The 13,997-nt window shown below is 54.7% G+C and overlaps 1 protein-coding gene across 1 annotated transcript; it reads left to right on the forward strand.

The window, feature by feature from the left end:
• Positions 1-1,268: 1,268 nt before the first annotated feature.
• LOC306649272 (forkhead box protein L3-like) lies at positions 1,269-3,304 on the forward strand. The gene is made up of 3 exons (XM_079120075.1): positions 1,269-1,413; positions 1,769-1,937; positions 2,151-3,304. The coding sequence occupies exons 1-3, from the start codon at positions 1,307-1,309 to the stop codon at positions 2,553-2,555; spliced, it is 681 nt and encodes a 226-aa protein (XP_078976201.1). The 5' UTR covers positions 1,269-1,306; the 3' UTR covers positions 2,556-3,304.
• The last annotated feature ends 10,693 nt before the right edge of the window (positions 3,305-13,997 follow it).

A 13,997-nucleotide genomic window follows, 5' to 3' on the forward strand; every position in this document is an offset into this window, starting at 1 on the left:
GGCTTTGAACTTGTGATCCTCCTGCTTCAGCTTCCCAAGTCCCAGATTACAAGTGTGCATAGCCATGCTCAAAGTGTTTTTGAGCAGGGCTGTGCAGTTTTATATTCCCAATATTTAAATTTTGATATCTAATGGAGAGGAAAATACCGTTAGTTGTTGAATGTGACTCAGGACTGAGCAGGAGCCAGACAGCTGCTTGCCCGAAGCAGGACAACCACATGTCACCCCTATGGCTAGGGGACCTCGTGCACTCAGGCTTCTATAGGCAGCACCTCCAGCTGCCAGCCCAGGTGGCAGAGGCACAGTTGCTCCTGGAGTGACTGGCTGGCAGGAGCATGGGTGTTTTAGAACTCCAGGTGCCGTTCTGAAGGAGGCTCACGGACATGGTTCTCAGCCGGACCTCTGAAGACTATTGGGAAGCATGCCCCTAAGAAGACCCCTAATGTCCTACTTTGCTTCCTCCCAGGTTTCTATCTTCTGCAAAAACCTATGTGCTGTAGAACCACAGCTTTGGAGCTAGAAGCACCAGCCTAAGGGAGACTGTGAATCAAAGACTCACCTCCCCAGACTGGGGGACCCCTTTGTCCCAAGTAAGGAGGGCCCCTGGAGGGGGCCACTTCTGGGCAAGGATGAACAGTAGCACAAGGGCACTCTGCTCTGGAGGAGACAATGGACCCTTTGTCTCCAGCCATGCTCCCCGTGATGCAGTGACCAAGCCAAGGATTCTCAATGAGCCCCACAGATCATCCCTGGACCCCACTATGGGCAACCAAGGTGGCATCTGCCCTGCTTTCTGTGGTCATGCCCCTGACTGTGGGCTCTGCTGAGAACCGGGGTCACTCAACAACCTTCAAGACTCAGGGAGCACCCACTGTGCAAACAACCCAGCAGCTCCCAGAAGCAACATGGCCTGAGAGCAGCCAACTCCAGCTCCAGGGCACTGTCCTGGTTGAACCTTCCGGACCGTGCTGGTTGGGGAGTGGAGGCGGGTGGGCGCCCAACGCATCGGACCACCCAACACGCCCTCTTTCCCCCTCCTCTCTCAGCGGGTCAGAGGGTCGCTGAGACAGCCCCGCTCTGCTTCCCGCTCCGCCGGTGGCTGGGGCCTCCCCCGCACCGGGATTGGACGCCAGAGAACCGGGTGGGGCGTGCGGGGGTCCCCAGAAGCCCAGGCTCCCAGTCGCTTCCGTGCAGACGTTGCTGGCCCGCACCCGGCCCGGGAGGACCCTGTGCAGAGCTGGGGGCCGGTGGGCGGCGCGGAGGAGGCGGCAGCCGCGGCGGCGGCCCCGGAGCTCGGAGCGCCAGGATGTTTGACAGCTCGCAGTACCCCTACAACTGCTTCAACTACGACGCCGACGACTACCCTGCCGGCAGCTCAGACGAGGAAAAGCGGCTTACGCGGCCCGCGTACAGGTGCCTGCGGGGGCCGGTGGCGGGACTCTGGGGACAGCCAGAACCTGTCCGGGATGGAGGGAGAGAGGGACTTTCTTCCTCGGGGCGGGCTCTGGGAGAGGACGCATCCGAGGGCACTTTGGGGGGTAGCCGAGAGTCACCTTGGATCTCCCAGCGGGAAGACCCCGAGTGCATGAGAAGTCCCAGGGTCTGGGTGGAAGCCAGAGCTGTGAGCACCGGGTCGCCAGCCAGGACAGAGGTTCCCTCTCCCCCTCCAACACCGCGCTGGCTGCCTGGGGAGCGGATCGGTCGGCCTCACCCGCCCAGCGGGAAGGCTGCCCGGCTCCCCGCGCCCTGCCTGACGCCCCATCCGCAGCTACATCGCACTGATCGCCATGGCCATCCAGCAGAGCCCCGCGGGCAGGGTGACACTGTCGGGCATCTATGACTTCATCATGCGCAAGTTCCCCTACTACCGCGCCAACCAACGTGCCTGGCAGAACTCCATCCGCCACAACCTGTCGCTCAACAGCTGCTTCGTCAAGGTGAGCCCCACCCCATCCCTGTCGGGAACGACCCTCGAGTGCCCCCTGAGTATCCCGCATTGGCGACACCCAGGCCAGTCATCCCTGGTGACTAGGGATTTGGGAAGCTCTGCTCAGAGGTAGGGCGCCCCCGTCTGTGGGCCCGCAAGGCTACCCCAAAGGACCGGCGCGCCTTGCAAGACGGTGGAGCGCACTGACCCTGGCTCTGCGCAGGTGCCGAGGACCGAGGGCCATGAGAAGGGCAAGGGCAACTACTGGACGTTTGCAGGCGGTTGCGAGTCACTGCTGGACCTCTTTGAGAATGGGAACTTCCGCCGGCGGCGCCGTAGACGCGGCCCCAAGCACGAGAGCCCTAGGGCACTGCGCACTGGAGTCAATGAAGGGTCCCTGGGTCACCCCGAGTCAGCGGCGCGCGAGTCGCCGACCCCAGACGGAGCGTCTGCCCTGGGTCATGAGGCCCCAACCCCCGCTGGGCCTGCAGCCCTGGGAAAGGAGGGCCACAGAGACATCAAGTTCAGCATCGACTACATCCTCTCCTCCCCAGACCCCTTTCCAGGGCTCAGGGCTCCCTGTCTCCTGCAGGAGAGCAACTTCCCCCGCTGGAGCTCCAGCAAATGAACCTCCACTTCCAAGGTGCGGAGAGATGGGGTTGAGGCTCCTTCCCGGTGGCCACTACAGAATCAGCCTGGGGTCTTGGGTCAGTTTCTCCCCGGGAAGTTGGTCTCAGCCCCACCTGGAGCCATGGATCCCCTGCATTGTCACGACCTTGGAACTTTCTCCCTAGTCGGACACTAAGCCCCTGGGTTGGAGGGAAAGGTGGAGGACCACCTTATGAAATCTGCTTACTGTGATGTGACTTTATCCATTCAGAGAAAAGTTCCCCTGCAGGAACAACCCATTTGGGTCCAGTTTGACTTTGAGGTCTGCTTGTCCATCCTCAGATTGCAGTTCCAAAGGAAGAAAACAGGGAACATTCCCTGGAGCCACGTAACATTTCATTCCTGATGAGGTGAGAAACGACTCATGGACAGCTATGTTCCAGAGCTGGTGTGTGCTCAGTAAGCAGTCAGTGCAGTTGACTAACACCTCCCTACAAGTAAAAATAATAAGGTAAAAAGATGAAGACAGACATTAACTCATCCCCATGAACAACAGTGACCCCACATTTCTGACGGCGTCTGTTTTGGCTAATAGGATCAGAAGTGACAGATATGTCTTGTGTTGTCAACAGGGTTTTGATGATGGTTTTTAAAGCCCCTTGCACAAATACAAATACAGGAAAGATGAGAGAAAGAGAGGAAGGGTGGGAGGGGCCCACATTTGGGGAGGACACTGGCAAAGCCATCCTTGGTTCTTCTGAGCAGGAATCAGCTCCTGCTCCGGCACCAGCTGGCTTCCCAGAAATGCAGCCTCGGACAGCAGACTGTTGGTGGATCCAGCACACTGAGGTGCAGACAAGCATCGAGCTGGGCACACTCCATTTGAAATGTAAATGATTTAATTACTGTGTAGAGACAGGCAGTTTAAAAAACACAATTATGCACAGTGAAACTATTTGACCAACCTTATCATTTTTCACCAGCCCATTTTCGCAGAGTTAATTGCTTTCTGTGACTTAATTTGAACATTAGTATGGATTACACCTAATCGGATTCGCTAGGTGACAATGATTGGCTAATTTCGTGAACGGCAAAAACACACCCAAAGAGCCTGGCTGTCTGGATTGGGAATTACAGTCTTGCATTATCGGACTCTCTTAAAAATGGGCTCTAAGTAATGAAGGCAGGAAGGCTGCAGAGGCGAACCTGAGCCACGTGTGAGGCCCGCTTGGAGCTGGCTGCATTTCCGTTCAGAGGCCTGACATTTGGTTAGTTCCAAGTACTCCTTTGCTCATCTCCCGGTGAATAAGAGACTGTGTGTGCCTTTGTTTTGGGAAGAGGGAAAGTGTTCCTGACAGATGTCATTAACAGCTCGGGCTCCTATCCTGCATTGAGTACTAGCGAGTGGCCTGCTCCTTGGCCACCAGGCCCTACCAATGGCAGCCTGAGCCCAGGAGCCGCCCTTGGCCCAGCAGGAGGAGAGGGAGCCAACCTCAAATGCCCTTTCCTGAAAGCAGAAACAAGGCCTGAGAATGGTGCCTCCCCTCTACAAAAGCTATTGCTATTCCCAGACCTCTGCTGGCTTACACATGTGGCTTCCCAGCCTGCCAGGAGGACCTCAGCCGGGACACGCTGCCTCTTGGCACCCCCCAGGTCCTGGGAGCTGGTTGCTGTCACTCTTGTGCTATTTTATGGTGGGAACTGCAGCACAGGCTCTGCTGCGTCCTTCCTCTGCACTGGCTGGTCTGGGTTGTCCGAAGGGCCATGTGCACGTGTGTGTGTTGTGGGTATGTGTCATGTGTCTGTCTGCATTCCCGTTATTTATATCCCTTTGTCAGATGTGCTAAAAGAATTGATTTAAATCACACTAGATATAATGTAGATGGTGATAAGACACAGATGGTACTATACAGAAGTGTATGGCATAGAGATTATCTGAAGATATATTTTTCTGCTACCAACTGAGCAAATAAAATTTGCATTTTATCTTTTGGGCTCTTGTATTATTCCTGCATTTCATTCTAGTTAGCAAAGCCTGATTTGAAAAGGAAAAGTCCTTTGCCCTAAGAAGTCCAGGTAGTCTTTGGAGGCCTCAGCCTCTGGGCAAGAGGAGTTTTTAGTGGCCCATCTCCTCTGTACACATGGACAAATGCCAACTTGGTAGCAAAACAAGGCAAGGGACGGCACCAGTCAAAATCTCTGTACTCTGAGGTGTAGCATTTGTTTTGCAAAGGATATCAATCATGTTTTTAAAAGCGAAGGGACATTTTCAATTTGCCAGCATGTGATATCCTATGACTTCAGAAGTGTTCCCAGTCTCTAGAGTGAATGGCATTTAATACCGACAACATAACAGGGGTGAGGGCTGGCTGTGACCTATTCAAATGTCGCTGCCACCACGCAGCCTGGCCCAACGCAATTATAATTAAATACTTTATGCCTCTCTTGCAAATCCGCAGATTGATCACCGATATGTACATTACCACCACATTACCCCCGAGCAGATGTCTGCCACACGCGTGTTATGGATCACCAGGTTTCCATTAACAAAGTTGGGAGGTGCTGCTGAGCAGGAGCTCAGGGGGAGACGTGTGCAAATTACCTAGTCCCCACCAAAGTTCCTGGCTAGGTGGTACTGGGACCCTTAGCTCCCTCCCCCAAGCCACCAGGAGATTCTAGGTGTCCCTTCTCATAGCAGCTGGGATCAGGGACCTCCACCAAATGCTGCAGGAGTGAGGGAAGAGCCCTGATGGCTTTGAGGAAGGGGAAGATGGAGCATCACACCTGTGTCCAGCCTTCCCTCAGAGGGGAGAGGCAGGTCCACAGGAGCAAGCCAACCTCGGAGACATTCTCTGCCTCTCTCTTTCCCCATTTCTGACGGGTCGGGTCTAGCCTCTCTGCATCTCTCCAGAGAGACCTCCTTGGCTGACGGCATGGTTAGTTGAACACCTCCCTCTATGCCAAGCTGAAGTGGACTCCTGGACTCTGCCACTGGCTAGGTCTGGCCTGCCTGCCAGGGACTGTTGTTCATTCATTCAGTAAACACTTATGAGCTGTGCTGAGTACAACCAAGCACCACAGGGGCACAGGAAGCCATCCAACATCATGGCAGGGGGTAGACAGACAGTCATCCAGGGCACGTAGAGTTCCCATGCCAAATGACCGGGAAGGGAGCAGGCAGGTCACTGAGATCAAGGTGTGTGCAAGGCTAGCTCCATGTGTGACCAGGCAGAGCTCTCCAGCTGCTGAAGCCAAGGCTTTGAAAGAAGCATTTTAGGTCAGCCTAAGTCTGTGGCAGGAAGGATTCAGGACTTATAGGACAGGTGAATGGCCAATGCAGCTGCAGGCAGGGACAGGAAGGATGTGGTGTGTGTGAAGGCCCTGTCATGCTTGTCCCAGCCCCTGTTCAGGCTGGACTTACTGTCCTTTAGCTTTTCAAATGCAGCTACCACATCTGGGCCAGTTTGTGACTTTCTCTATGATATGTTGAGCTCTGGTAGTCTGGTAGGATGGTCACCCTGACAGGGGTAGGAACACAAGGGAATAATTCTATAAACTGGGCCCACTGTGCTGCCCCCTACATGCTGTTTATTCCAAGAAGCAATTTACCTGCAACCCTAGCTGGCTTAAGTGGACAGGATATGTCACATTCCTCAGCAAACTACCTGTTAACTGCATGAGAAATGCAGGCCCGAAATAAGGTTGATAAGAGGAACCCGAGTTACCTGAAGGTGGAGATTTTTGTGACCCTTTTCACAGACCAGATCCAGAAACTCAGGGAGATAAGGAAAACTCCTCTTAAATACAGAATCTGTAAGAATTTAAGAGTTCAATTAGAACAGTCAGCATGGACCAAAGTGACCTAGAGTTGTCATGGCAGTGGGGACTTGAAAGTCTGATGTCATCCTGCTGTCAGTCAAGAGATGGATTTAGGCAGGACTCTCTGAAAACTTCTCTGGTATCTCTAATAAAACTGGAAGGCAAGAGAGGCGTGCTGTCCCTCTCCTCTCTGAAAGGACCCACTCTCTCCCTGGAGAGTGCCCCCTTTTCCTAATAAACTCATGCCTGCTACTCTGAGCAACATGTCTGAAGTCTTTCTGACTTGACCTCAAGAATGAGGGTTTGAAGCAGGGGGTGGAGGCTTCACACTGCCTCAGTTTCCCAGAAGGCCCCAACCCTGTAACAACCCCATTTTCTGACTCTTGGCGTTGGTTAATGTGCGCCCTCTGACCCCCACACACAGCTCACTGGCGATATACACATCAGACTCTGCTCTTGTTCCCAAGCCTTTCTTCCCAGCCTCTTTGTCCTGTGCTCATGAAATGCTGCAGGGCCCTCTGATCCAGATGCACCTGCTGGCAGGGAGGGGTGCTGGAAAGGATCGTGTGAGTGTTGGGGTGCTCTTCAATACCAGCCCAGGCCTCACCTGGCCAGAGCTGCTGCCCCGGGGTGGCCTTGGAGGGGTGGTGGCCCTGGTCTCCCTAGGGAGGGAGGAACACGGGGCTAGGAGCCCTGCAGCTGTGTCCTTAAAGGGCCATCTGTCCTGGAGCCCCTCACCACAGCATGTGCCACCCCAGCCCTGGGTGAGGGAGGTGGGGGCCCCTCCCTTGAAGCATGTCTGGCTTCAAGGCCAGTCTGGCTCCTGCCTCATGTCCCCCACCCTGGCCCTGGGGCCCAGAGAAGGAGGTGGGGTCAGGCTGGTTCCCTGGGCATCAGGCCTATGCAGGGTCTCCCCGTGGAGAGGAGCAGCCCTCCCCTCTATGCAGTTTCCTCTGCAAGGGTCAGTCCCCACCTCTCAGGGTCTCCACTGCCCTCCTGGCAGAGTAGTGCCTCTTTCCCTGGGACTCTGTCCTTTGTCTTTCCTTGCAGTCACCTACCCCCTGACAGGCGGGCCAGGAGCCAGGGGTAACCCTGAGCTAAGATGGACTCAAAACTGGTCTGTTTCCCCTCCTTCATGTTTCTTCAAAGGGTCTGTGCTGGCCTCCTGCTTGGGGTTGGGCAGCCCCCCTCTCTGCAATGTTTCCCCTGTGCAAGGGTCAGTCCCCACCTCCCAGGATGCAAGGCTGCAAGGCTTGAAAGACACTGGGATCCCTCTGAAACTCCCCATCCAGCACCCCCAGGCAGGACCCCTAGCTGTGTGAGTCCAAACCAGAGAGTTTATCTTAGTGCCTGGGGTACTGGACCTCTCAGCATAAACAGTCTAAATGAGGAATCCAAACAGGCTTCTCACCAAAAGTAAGAAAGAAAAAACAAACTTCCCAAGGCTGCGGCTGCGCCTGCCCGCCCCCCACCCCCACTGATCCTCCCTGTCTCTCTGTCTAGACCCTACCTGGCTCTCCAAGGCCTGGGTGGCCTACCCGCTGCCTGCAGCTCCAATCTGTCCTTCTGGGCTCCCTGGAAATCCCTTCTCTGCACCTCAGGCAGATGCAGTGGCCACTGGTCAATCTCAGACCTAAGAAATCCCAGCTGGCCAGACTGGAATTCCAGCCTCAGTCCAGCAGAATTTGGGGTGTGCTACTGGGGAGACCTATGTCTCCTAGCGTGTGAGAGGAGGCTCAGGAGTCTCAGAGATCAGAGGGACCAGGAACCTCTGGAACCTCAGAACAGGGCTGCCCAACAATGCAGGCCAAGCAGGACTGCACTGAGGAGGAGGGTACCCAGCACAGCCAGGTCCAGACCTACTCCTGTCAGGGAGGAGAGGGAAGGATGTGGAGGCGCAACCCACCCCACCAGCCATGAGTGTGGGGGCCTCTGGTGGGAGGGGAACCTCTCCAGATGTGAGACTCGTGCTTTTGTTGAGGCGACAGACCCCAAGCACTGCAAGTGGCCAAGCACTGCAGGCCACCTGAAGTGCCATCAGGGTCCCATTTGACACCCCACTGGAGACAGTGACGGAGCAGGAGGAAGACTTGTTGGACTCTTTGATCAGGCTTCACTGGGAACCAGCTACATAGACGGTTCCCCAGGACACACACGGTGGCAACCCATGGACCACTCCAATGTGGCCGGTGGGGTGTCAGGAATCCCACTGTGGTGGCCCCTTCTCTGCACGTGCTGGGTGCCCCACCCTGCACACAGATACCATGGGTCCATACTGCTGTCAGAGGAGGAAGTGACTTGGGGGCATCACCAGCAAACCCAAGCCAGGTGTAGCCCCAAGGTCACCCCAGTTGCAGCAGCAGCAGAAGCAGCTATTTGCTGAGGCTAGTGTGCCTGGCCCTTTCCGAGATTGCTCATCTCCAAGGACACTAGGATGCTAGCATAGTGACACTCTAGGGCATACTTGAGGAACTTTGAAACCACACATCAGGGAATATGCTGTGGGAGGCAAATCTGAGGCTCAGCCACCCTGCAACAAACTGGGGGAGGGGCCCCTGGTCACTGGCAGGCCATGTGACCCATTGGGGGGTTCTGGTGCCAAAGCCCAGGGGTCTCCACAGACCCGGCCTCCTACTTCCTCCTCAAAGGTCCCCACCTCCATTCTTCACAGAAGAGGATAGGCACATTCACGGTGAGAAGGAGGCCAGTGGGACTCTGGGCCACCGAGGGAGGGGTCTGCAGGCAGGCTGTGCAGGACGGTCACCCCACCTGAGGTGCAGTTCTCCCCTGGAGGGCCTGTGATGGAGAAGGCTCAGAGGGAACCTGAGCCAGCATGAAAGGAGAGTGGGTCAGGAACCTACTCCTCTCTCGGCTCTCCCCATCAGCCCTGCCCCGCTCAGGTGCCCGTCCAGCCCCAGAAGCCCCACCTGTGAGCAGGGCCAGGTGGACTTTCATAGTAACAAAGCGAGGCTCAGAGCTGGTGGGAGCAGAACAGCTAGTCCCAGCCCATCTTCCCCACACCAGGCGCCCAAGATGCCAGTACCTCTAACCTGGGCTCAAGGTACCATTCACCAGCTGTGATGGTGACTACTTCAGGGATCCAGAATCTGAGGATGGATGTCCACCACATGCACCATCACCAAGGGGGCAGCCTTGTAGTGAAGGGGACCCTAGCACCCACCAACTCTCCCCGGGTACTGGCCTAATGAGTGGCCCTTGCCAGAATTTGCAAAAAAACCTGGGAAAGAAACTACTTACAACCTTTGACCCATGATGTAATTTTCCATCCAGACAAATTAGCAATCCATAAACATTTACAAAATTACATGTTTTCACCCCATGAAAAACACCAAGTGCGTCTTGTGCCTAATCCACCCGCTCCGCTGTTCTAGAGAGACGGTTTTCAGAACCAACTGCTTCGTCAGGCCCAGGCGTTGTCGACACAAATTAATAGGCCTGATACGCGTCTGCACAATTACATTCCCACCAGCTTTAGGGGACTGCAGACCCAGATTCCAAATAAGATGCGAGTTCACTCAACTGAAACTTGCAGTATTAGATTTATAATAAACAGAGAGAGGTCACACAGCTATGCCATTTTTGAAAGAAAAGGAAATTGAGAGGGAACATTAGAACTTTATTCAACTCAGCCCTGTACTCTGTCAAATGCAGGAGCCAGAATCAGGAGCCTCCCCAATAGGCAGGGTGACCACACCAGCCTTAGGGGCACCCCCACCTCCTGACTGCAGCCACTGTGAGGTCACCTCCATCTCACCTTCACACCGTGGACAGTCCATCTGACCACGCTGGCCTCTGCCTTCTCCTTCCAAGCTGGGGCTCTCAGGACTGCTGGGTTTACTCTCAACCCATTCAGTTCAGAGTCCATAAAGGGAGCTCGCAAAGCAGATCAGTGACCATGACATTGTTTCTGAATTGGAGAAAGAAGAAAGGGACCAGACCAACTTTCTCCTGAAACACCAATGGGGATGGGTCTGGTTCCAAAAGCAAGGACCATCTGACCCATCAAGCAACTCGTGAGCATCTGCTTCCAAGGTCACCTCATGGCGGCAGACCACGTCTGTGCACACCCCCATGTCCAGGGTTCCATGTGGCCAGTGAGCAGGTGAGAGAGGCCAGGCCCCAAGGAGGTGACCTCCTACTCTGGGCTCCCGGTGTGCTTCCTCTCACAGACCACAGGAGTTTAGGGTTCAACAGGAACAGGCGACAGTGTCCTGAGCAGAAGGGGTCTTCTCTGCTGCCCAGCCAAGAGACAACAGGACAGTTCATTCATGGAGCAGTTTAACCCCTAAACTTAAGGGCAGGGCAGCTACCCGGACTCTGTTCACACCAGAGCAGAAGGCAGGATGAGAGGAGGGACTGGCCCACTGGGGTGGGAGTCAAGCCAAGGCTCCTGCTAGCTGGAAAATGGAGAAAGTTTCCTTAAACATCCTGTGAAAGGGTGCGTTAAGACATCATGACCCCATGTGCATGCATGATTACACGAACGGTATGAACCTACATCGTGCACAACCATAGAAACAAAATGATATACCCCATTTGTGTACAATGAATCAAAATGCAGTCGGTAAAAAAATTAAAAAATAAGTAAATAATTTTTAAAAAGACAGCAAAAGTCAGACAGACTGGCCAGGGAAGTTCTGTCAACAGAAGACTCTGGTATGGACATCCACCTGGGAATCGTTGTGACTGAGAACACTGGATAGTACGACTGCTTCTCCTGCCAGGTCCTTCAGGATAGATCTTTCTACAGACATATTTAGCACCAGGGGATGGCCCTCCTCTGATGAGGGGTAGGGGGACAGGCTTGACAAAGACCAGGGCTTTGCAGTCGTCACACCCAGGTGCAGCGGGAGACCACCCAGTCCACCTCCAGACAGAGCAGGCAGAAACAGGTTGTTCCACCTGGTGGTGGCCCCAGCCCTAAGCCCCCTCTGTACCTAAGAGCCATGGGCCTGGCTGTATGGGATCTGCATTCACAGCCTGAGACACAAAGACAGAACATGCACACATGCATGGCGTCACACATGCCTAGATACCCCACACCTGCACACAGGTACACACATGCACAGTGCACACATGCACAGTGCACACATGCACACACATGAAGAGACACACAGTGTACTGGTGCAGACAATAGGTTCACCTGTCTATCTGCAGGCACGTGTGCCCAGGCTGCTGGTGTGGCCTGCCCTGTCACACATCCATGCCCCTACACACTCAACCCCTCTCTCCACACCTTTCTCATCTCAGCCTCCGGGTTAGGGTTAGGATTAGGGTTAGGATTGGGGTTGGGGTTGAGGTTAGGGTGGTCAGGTGCACTAACCATCTACCTCAGAGATACCTGGTCTCCCAGAGCCACCTACCCAGGGGCGGAAGGACCAACGCCAGGCAGGTGCACTCCTGGCACATGCTGCCCCAGGCTGTACCTCCTGCTCACCCTGACAGCCCAACCTGGAGCTCACTCTGCACCTGGTATGTTCCAGAACTCGCTTCTCCCAAAAAACCAAGGTTCTCATCAAGGATGTGAGATGTCAGTTCCAAACAAGGATGACGGCAAGAATGTGCGTCTGTAGTTTCTGAAAAGCCAGCCACAACTTTTCTCACTATTTTCTGTTTTGATTAACTGATCTGAGTGGATGTTCGTCAGTTAACCTTCGACTCCAGGTGTCCTGTGTCCGTGTGGGTCACTTGTAGGAACCACAGGCATCCTGCTCACAAAGGGGCTGGGGTCTCCTCTCTGCAGGGCCCGTCTTGGTTTGTAGTAGTGCAGGCCCCAGCACCCCACTGGGAAGCATGCTCACCCTGCCTGCAACTCCCATCAGGGCCAGCCCTCTGGGAGCCACTAACCATGCAGAACGGAGGGACCCCACCAGCCCCTGAAGTCACTCCCTCCAGGTCCCATTCCCAAAACTTGAAGCACCTCGGAAGTATTTCTGACCCCCATAGCAGCAAAAGGTCGATGGTAGATCTGGGTCCCCAAGCTATTCAGGGGAGCTGAGGCCTCTGAGAGGGCATGGCGGCAGCCATCCTCCTGTACCTGGGGAAGGGGTGCCTCTTCCCTTAGCCTCTGGCCGGTCTGAGGAGCAGAAGCTGACCCCTGAGCTCCACGTGCTCAGCCTCGTCCTTCTTTTTCCTGGCTCTCCTCTTAGATGCCAAGCTACTCGTCCACACTGGCTGCCTAAATGGAACCAGGAGAAATTCATGAGAGGCCTGTCACAGCTGGGTCAGTGGGCTCTTACTCAGACAGATGACAGAGGGGGAAGGTGGAGAGGGACCACAAGGGCAGACTCCTTCTTTCCTCCTATACTGATTATCTCGAGTTACCCTTTTAGGAGGCTCTATTTATCCAAGAGACCAGAGTTAGATGCCCTCTGAGGTCAGCCCACCTGCTCTGTCCACAGGGCTCAGTTAGGCCAACTCTGTTCTTTGTCCTTAAGTGGGCACATGATTGCACCCACAGATCACTGATTTCCCTAGGCTGCAGGTATCAGCACAAGGGCCATCACGTGATCTGATGGTGAGAACAAACAGGACGCATCCTTGATGGTATAATGGAAGCACCCAGATCCAACCATGCCTGAAGCTGTCTATTCTCCAGCTCCCTATGCCAACCATACTCTGTTGAGCTTATGGCAGTTTGACTTGAGAGTCTAATACTTCCAACTGAAGGAGTCTTGATTTATACCAGTGTTTCAACATTTGCCCACTAATGAGGATAAATGCTTTAGCCCAAGAAACATATTCATGATAGTGGAATTATGACCAATGAGACATATATGATGTACTCAAAGCACAGCACCCACCCCGCCCTGTGTAGATTGTGGCCCACAAGCCAAGAGTGAGAATTTCCCACAACCTGCCCAAACCTAGACCCTCTAAGGGTTCTGAAGTGGGCCTGGAGTAAGCACCTTCACCAGCCCCTGGTACTCAGCAGTGTCTGGGACCAGTGTCTGGGACCGGGGTCTGGTCTTTCTGCTGCTGAGAATGGGGTGTAACCTGCAGGCAACCAAAGCCTAGGTGCCACTGCCTGCCATGTGTCGGGGGCATGGTTAATAGACCCAGCCTCCACACAGCTCTCAGGAGGGACAGCGGGAGAGGCACAGGTGTGGGTTAACCACAGGGCAAGCATGCATGTGTGCAGGCATGCCCTTAAGATTGTGCACATGTGCTGTGGGCATGCATGGGTGTTCAAGAGTGACCAGGTTTCTATGGGTGTGTTGGTGTGGGGCTGTCTGGGTGGCTGGGGACAGGCTGCACAAGCAGGGGTCTCTGGGAACTGACCCCAACCTTCAGCTGCACAGTCCCACAGCCTCTTGGCTGCTCCCAGTTGCTCGCAATGCCTTTGCACTCAGATCTGTGCTGAGACTTGAGTTTACAAAGCAACAGAACCTGGGCTCCCAGAGCTCCCTGGGAGGGTTCCTGCCAGGGGATGTGCACAGGCTTTGCTCATGGCCTAGGGTCTCCACGTGTGAGTTCATGTCCTCCAGGACCCCACTCTGTGGGGATGCGGTGGGAAGAACTGGGGAAGGCCCCTGGGAGCTGCCGCCACAGCCATGGAAGCAATCAGCGCCGGCTGCGCGGAATGTAAAGGTTAGTACATAAATCAAAGGGAAATGTCAGA

The sequence above is a fragment of the Sciurus vulgaris genome (genome assembly GCF_902686455.1).
Source record: "Sciurus vulgaris genome assembly, chromosome: 18".
Lineage (NCBI taxonomy): Eukaryota > Metazoa > Chordata > Mammalia > Rodentia > Sciuridae > Sciurus > Sciurus vulgaris.

What these genes read in the sequence shown, in the direction of transcription:
- LOC306649272 (XM_079120075.1), top strand. Translation starts at nt 1,307, where the DNA reads ATGTTTGACAGCTCGCAGTACCCCTACAACTGCTTCAACTACGACGCC. An exon ending in CTTACGCGGCCCGCGTACAG is followed by an intron (nt 1,414 to 1,768) that starts GTGCCTGCGGGG and finishes CCCCATCCGCAG; the next exon opens with CTACATCGCACTGATCGCCA. An exon ending in TCAACAGCTGCTTCGTCAAG is followed by an intron (nt 1,938 to 2,150) that starts GTGAGCCCCACC and finishes GGCTCTGCGCAG; the next exon opens with GTGCCGAGGACCGAGGGCCA.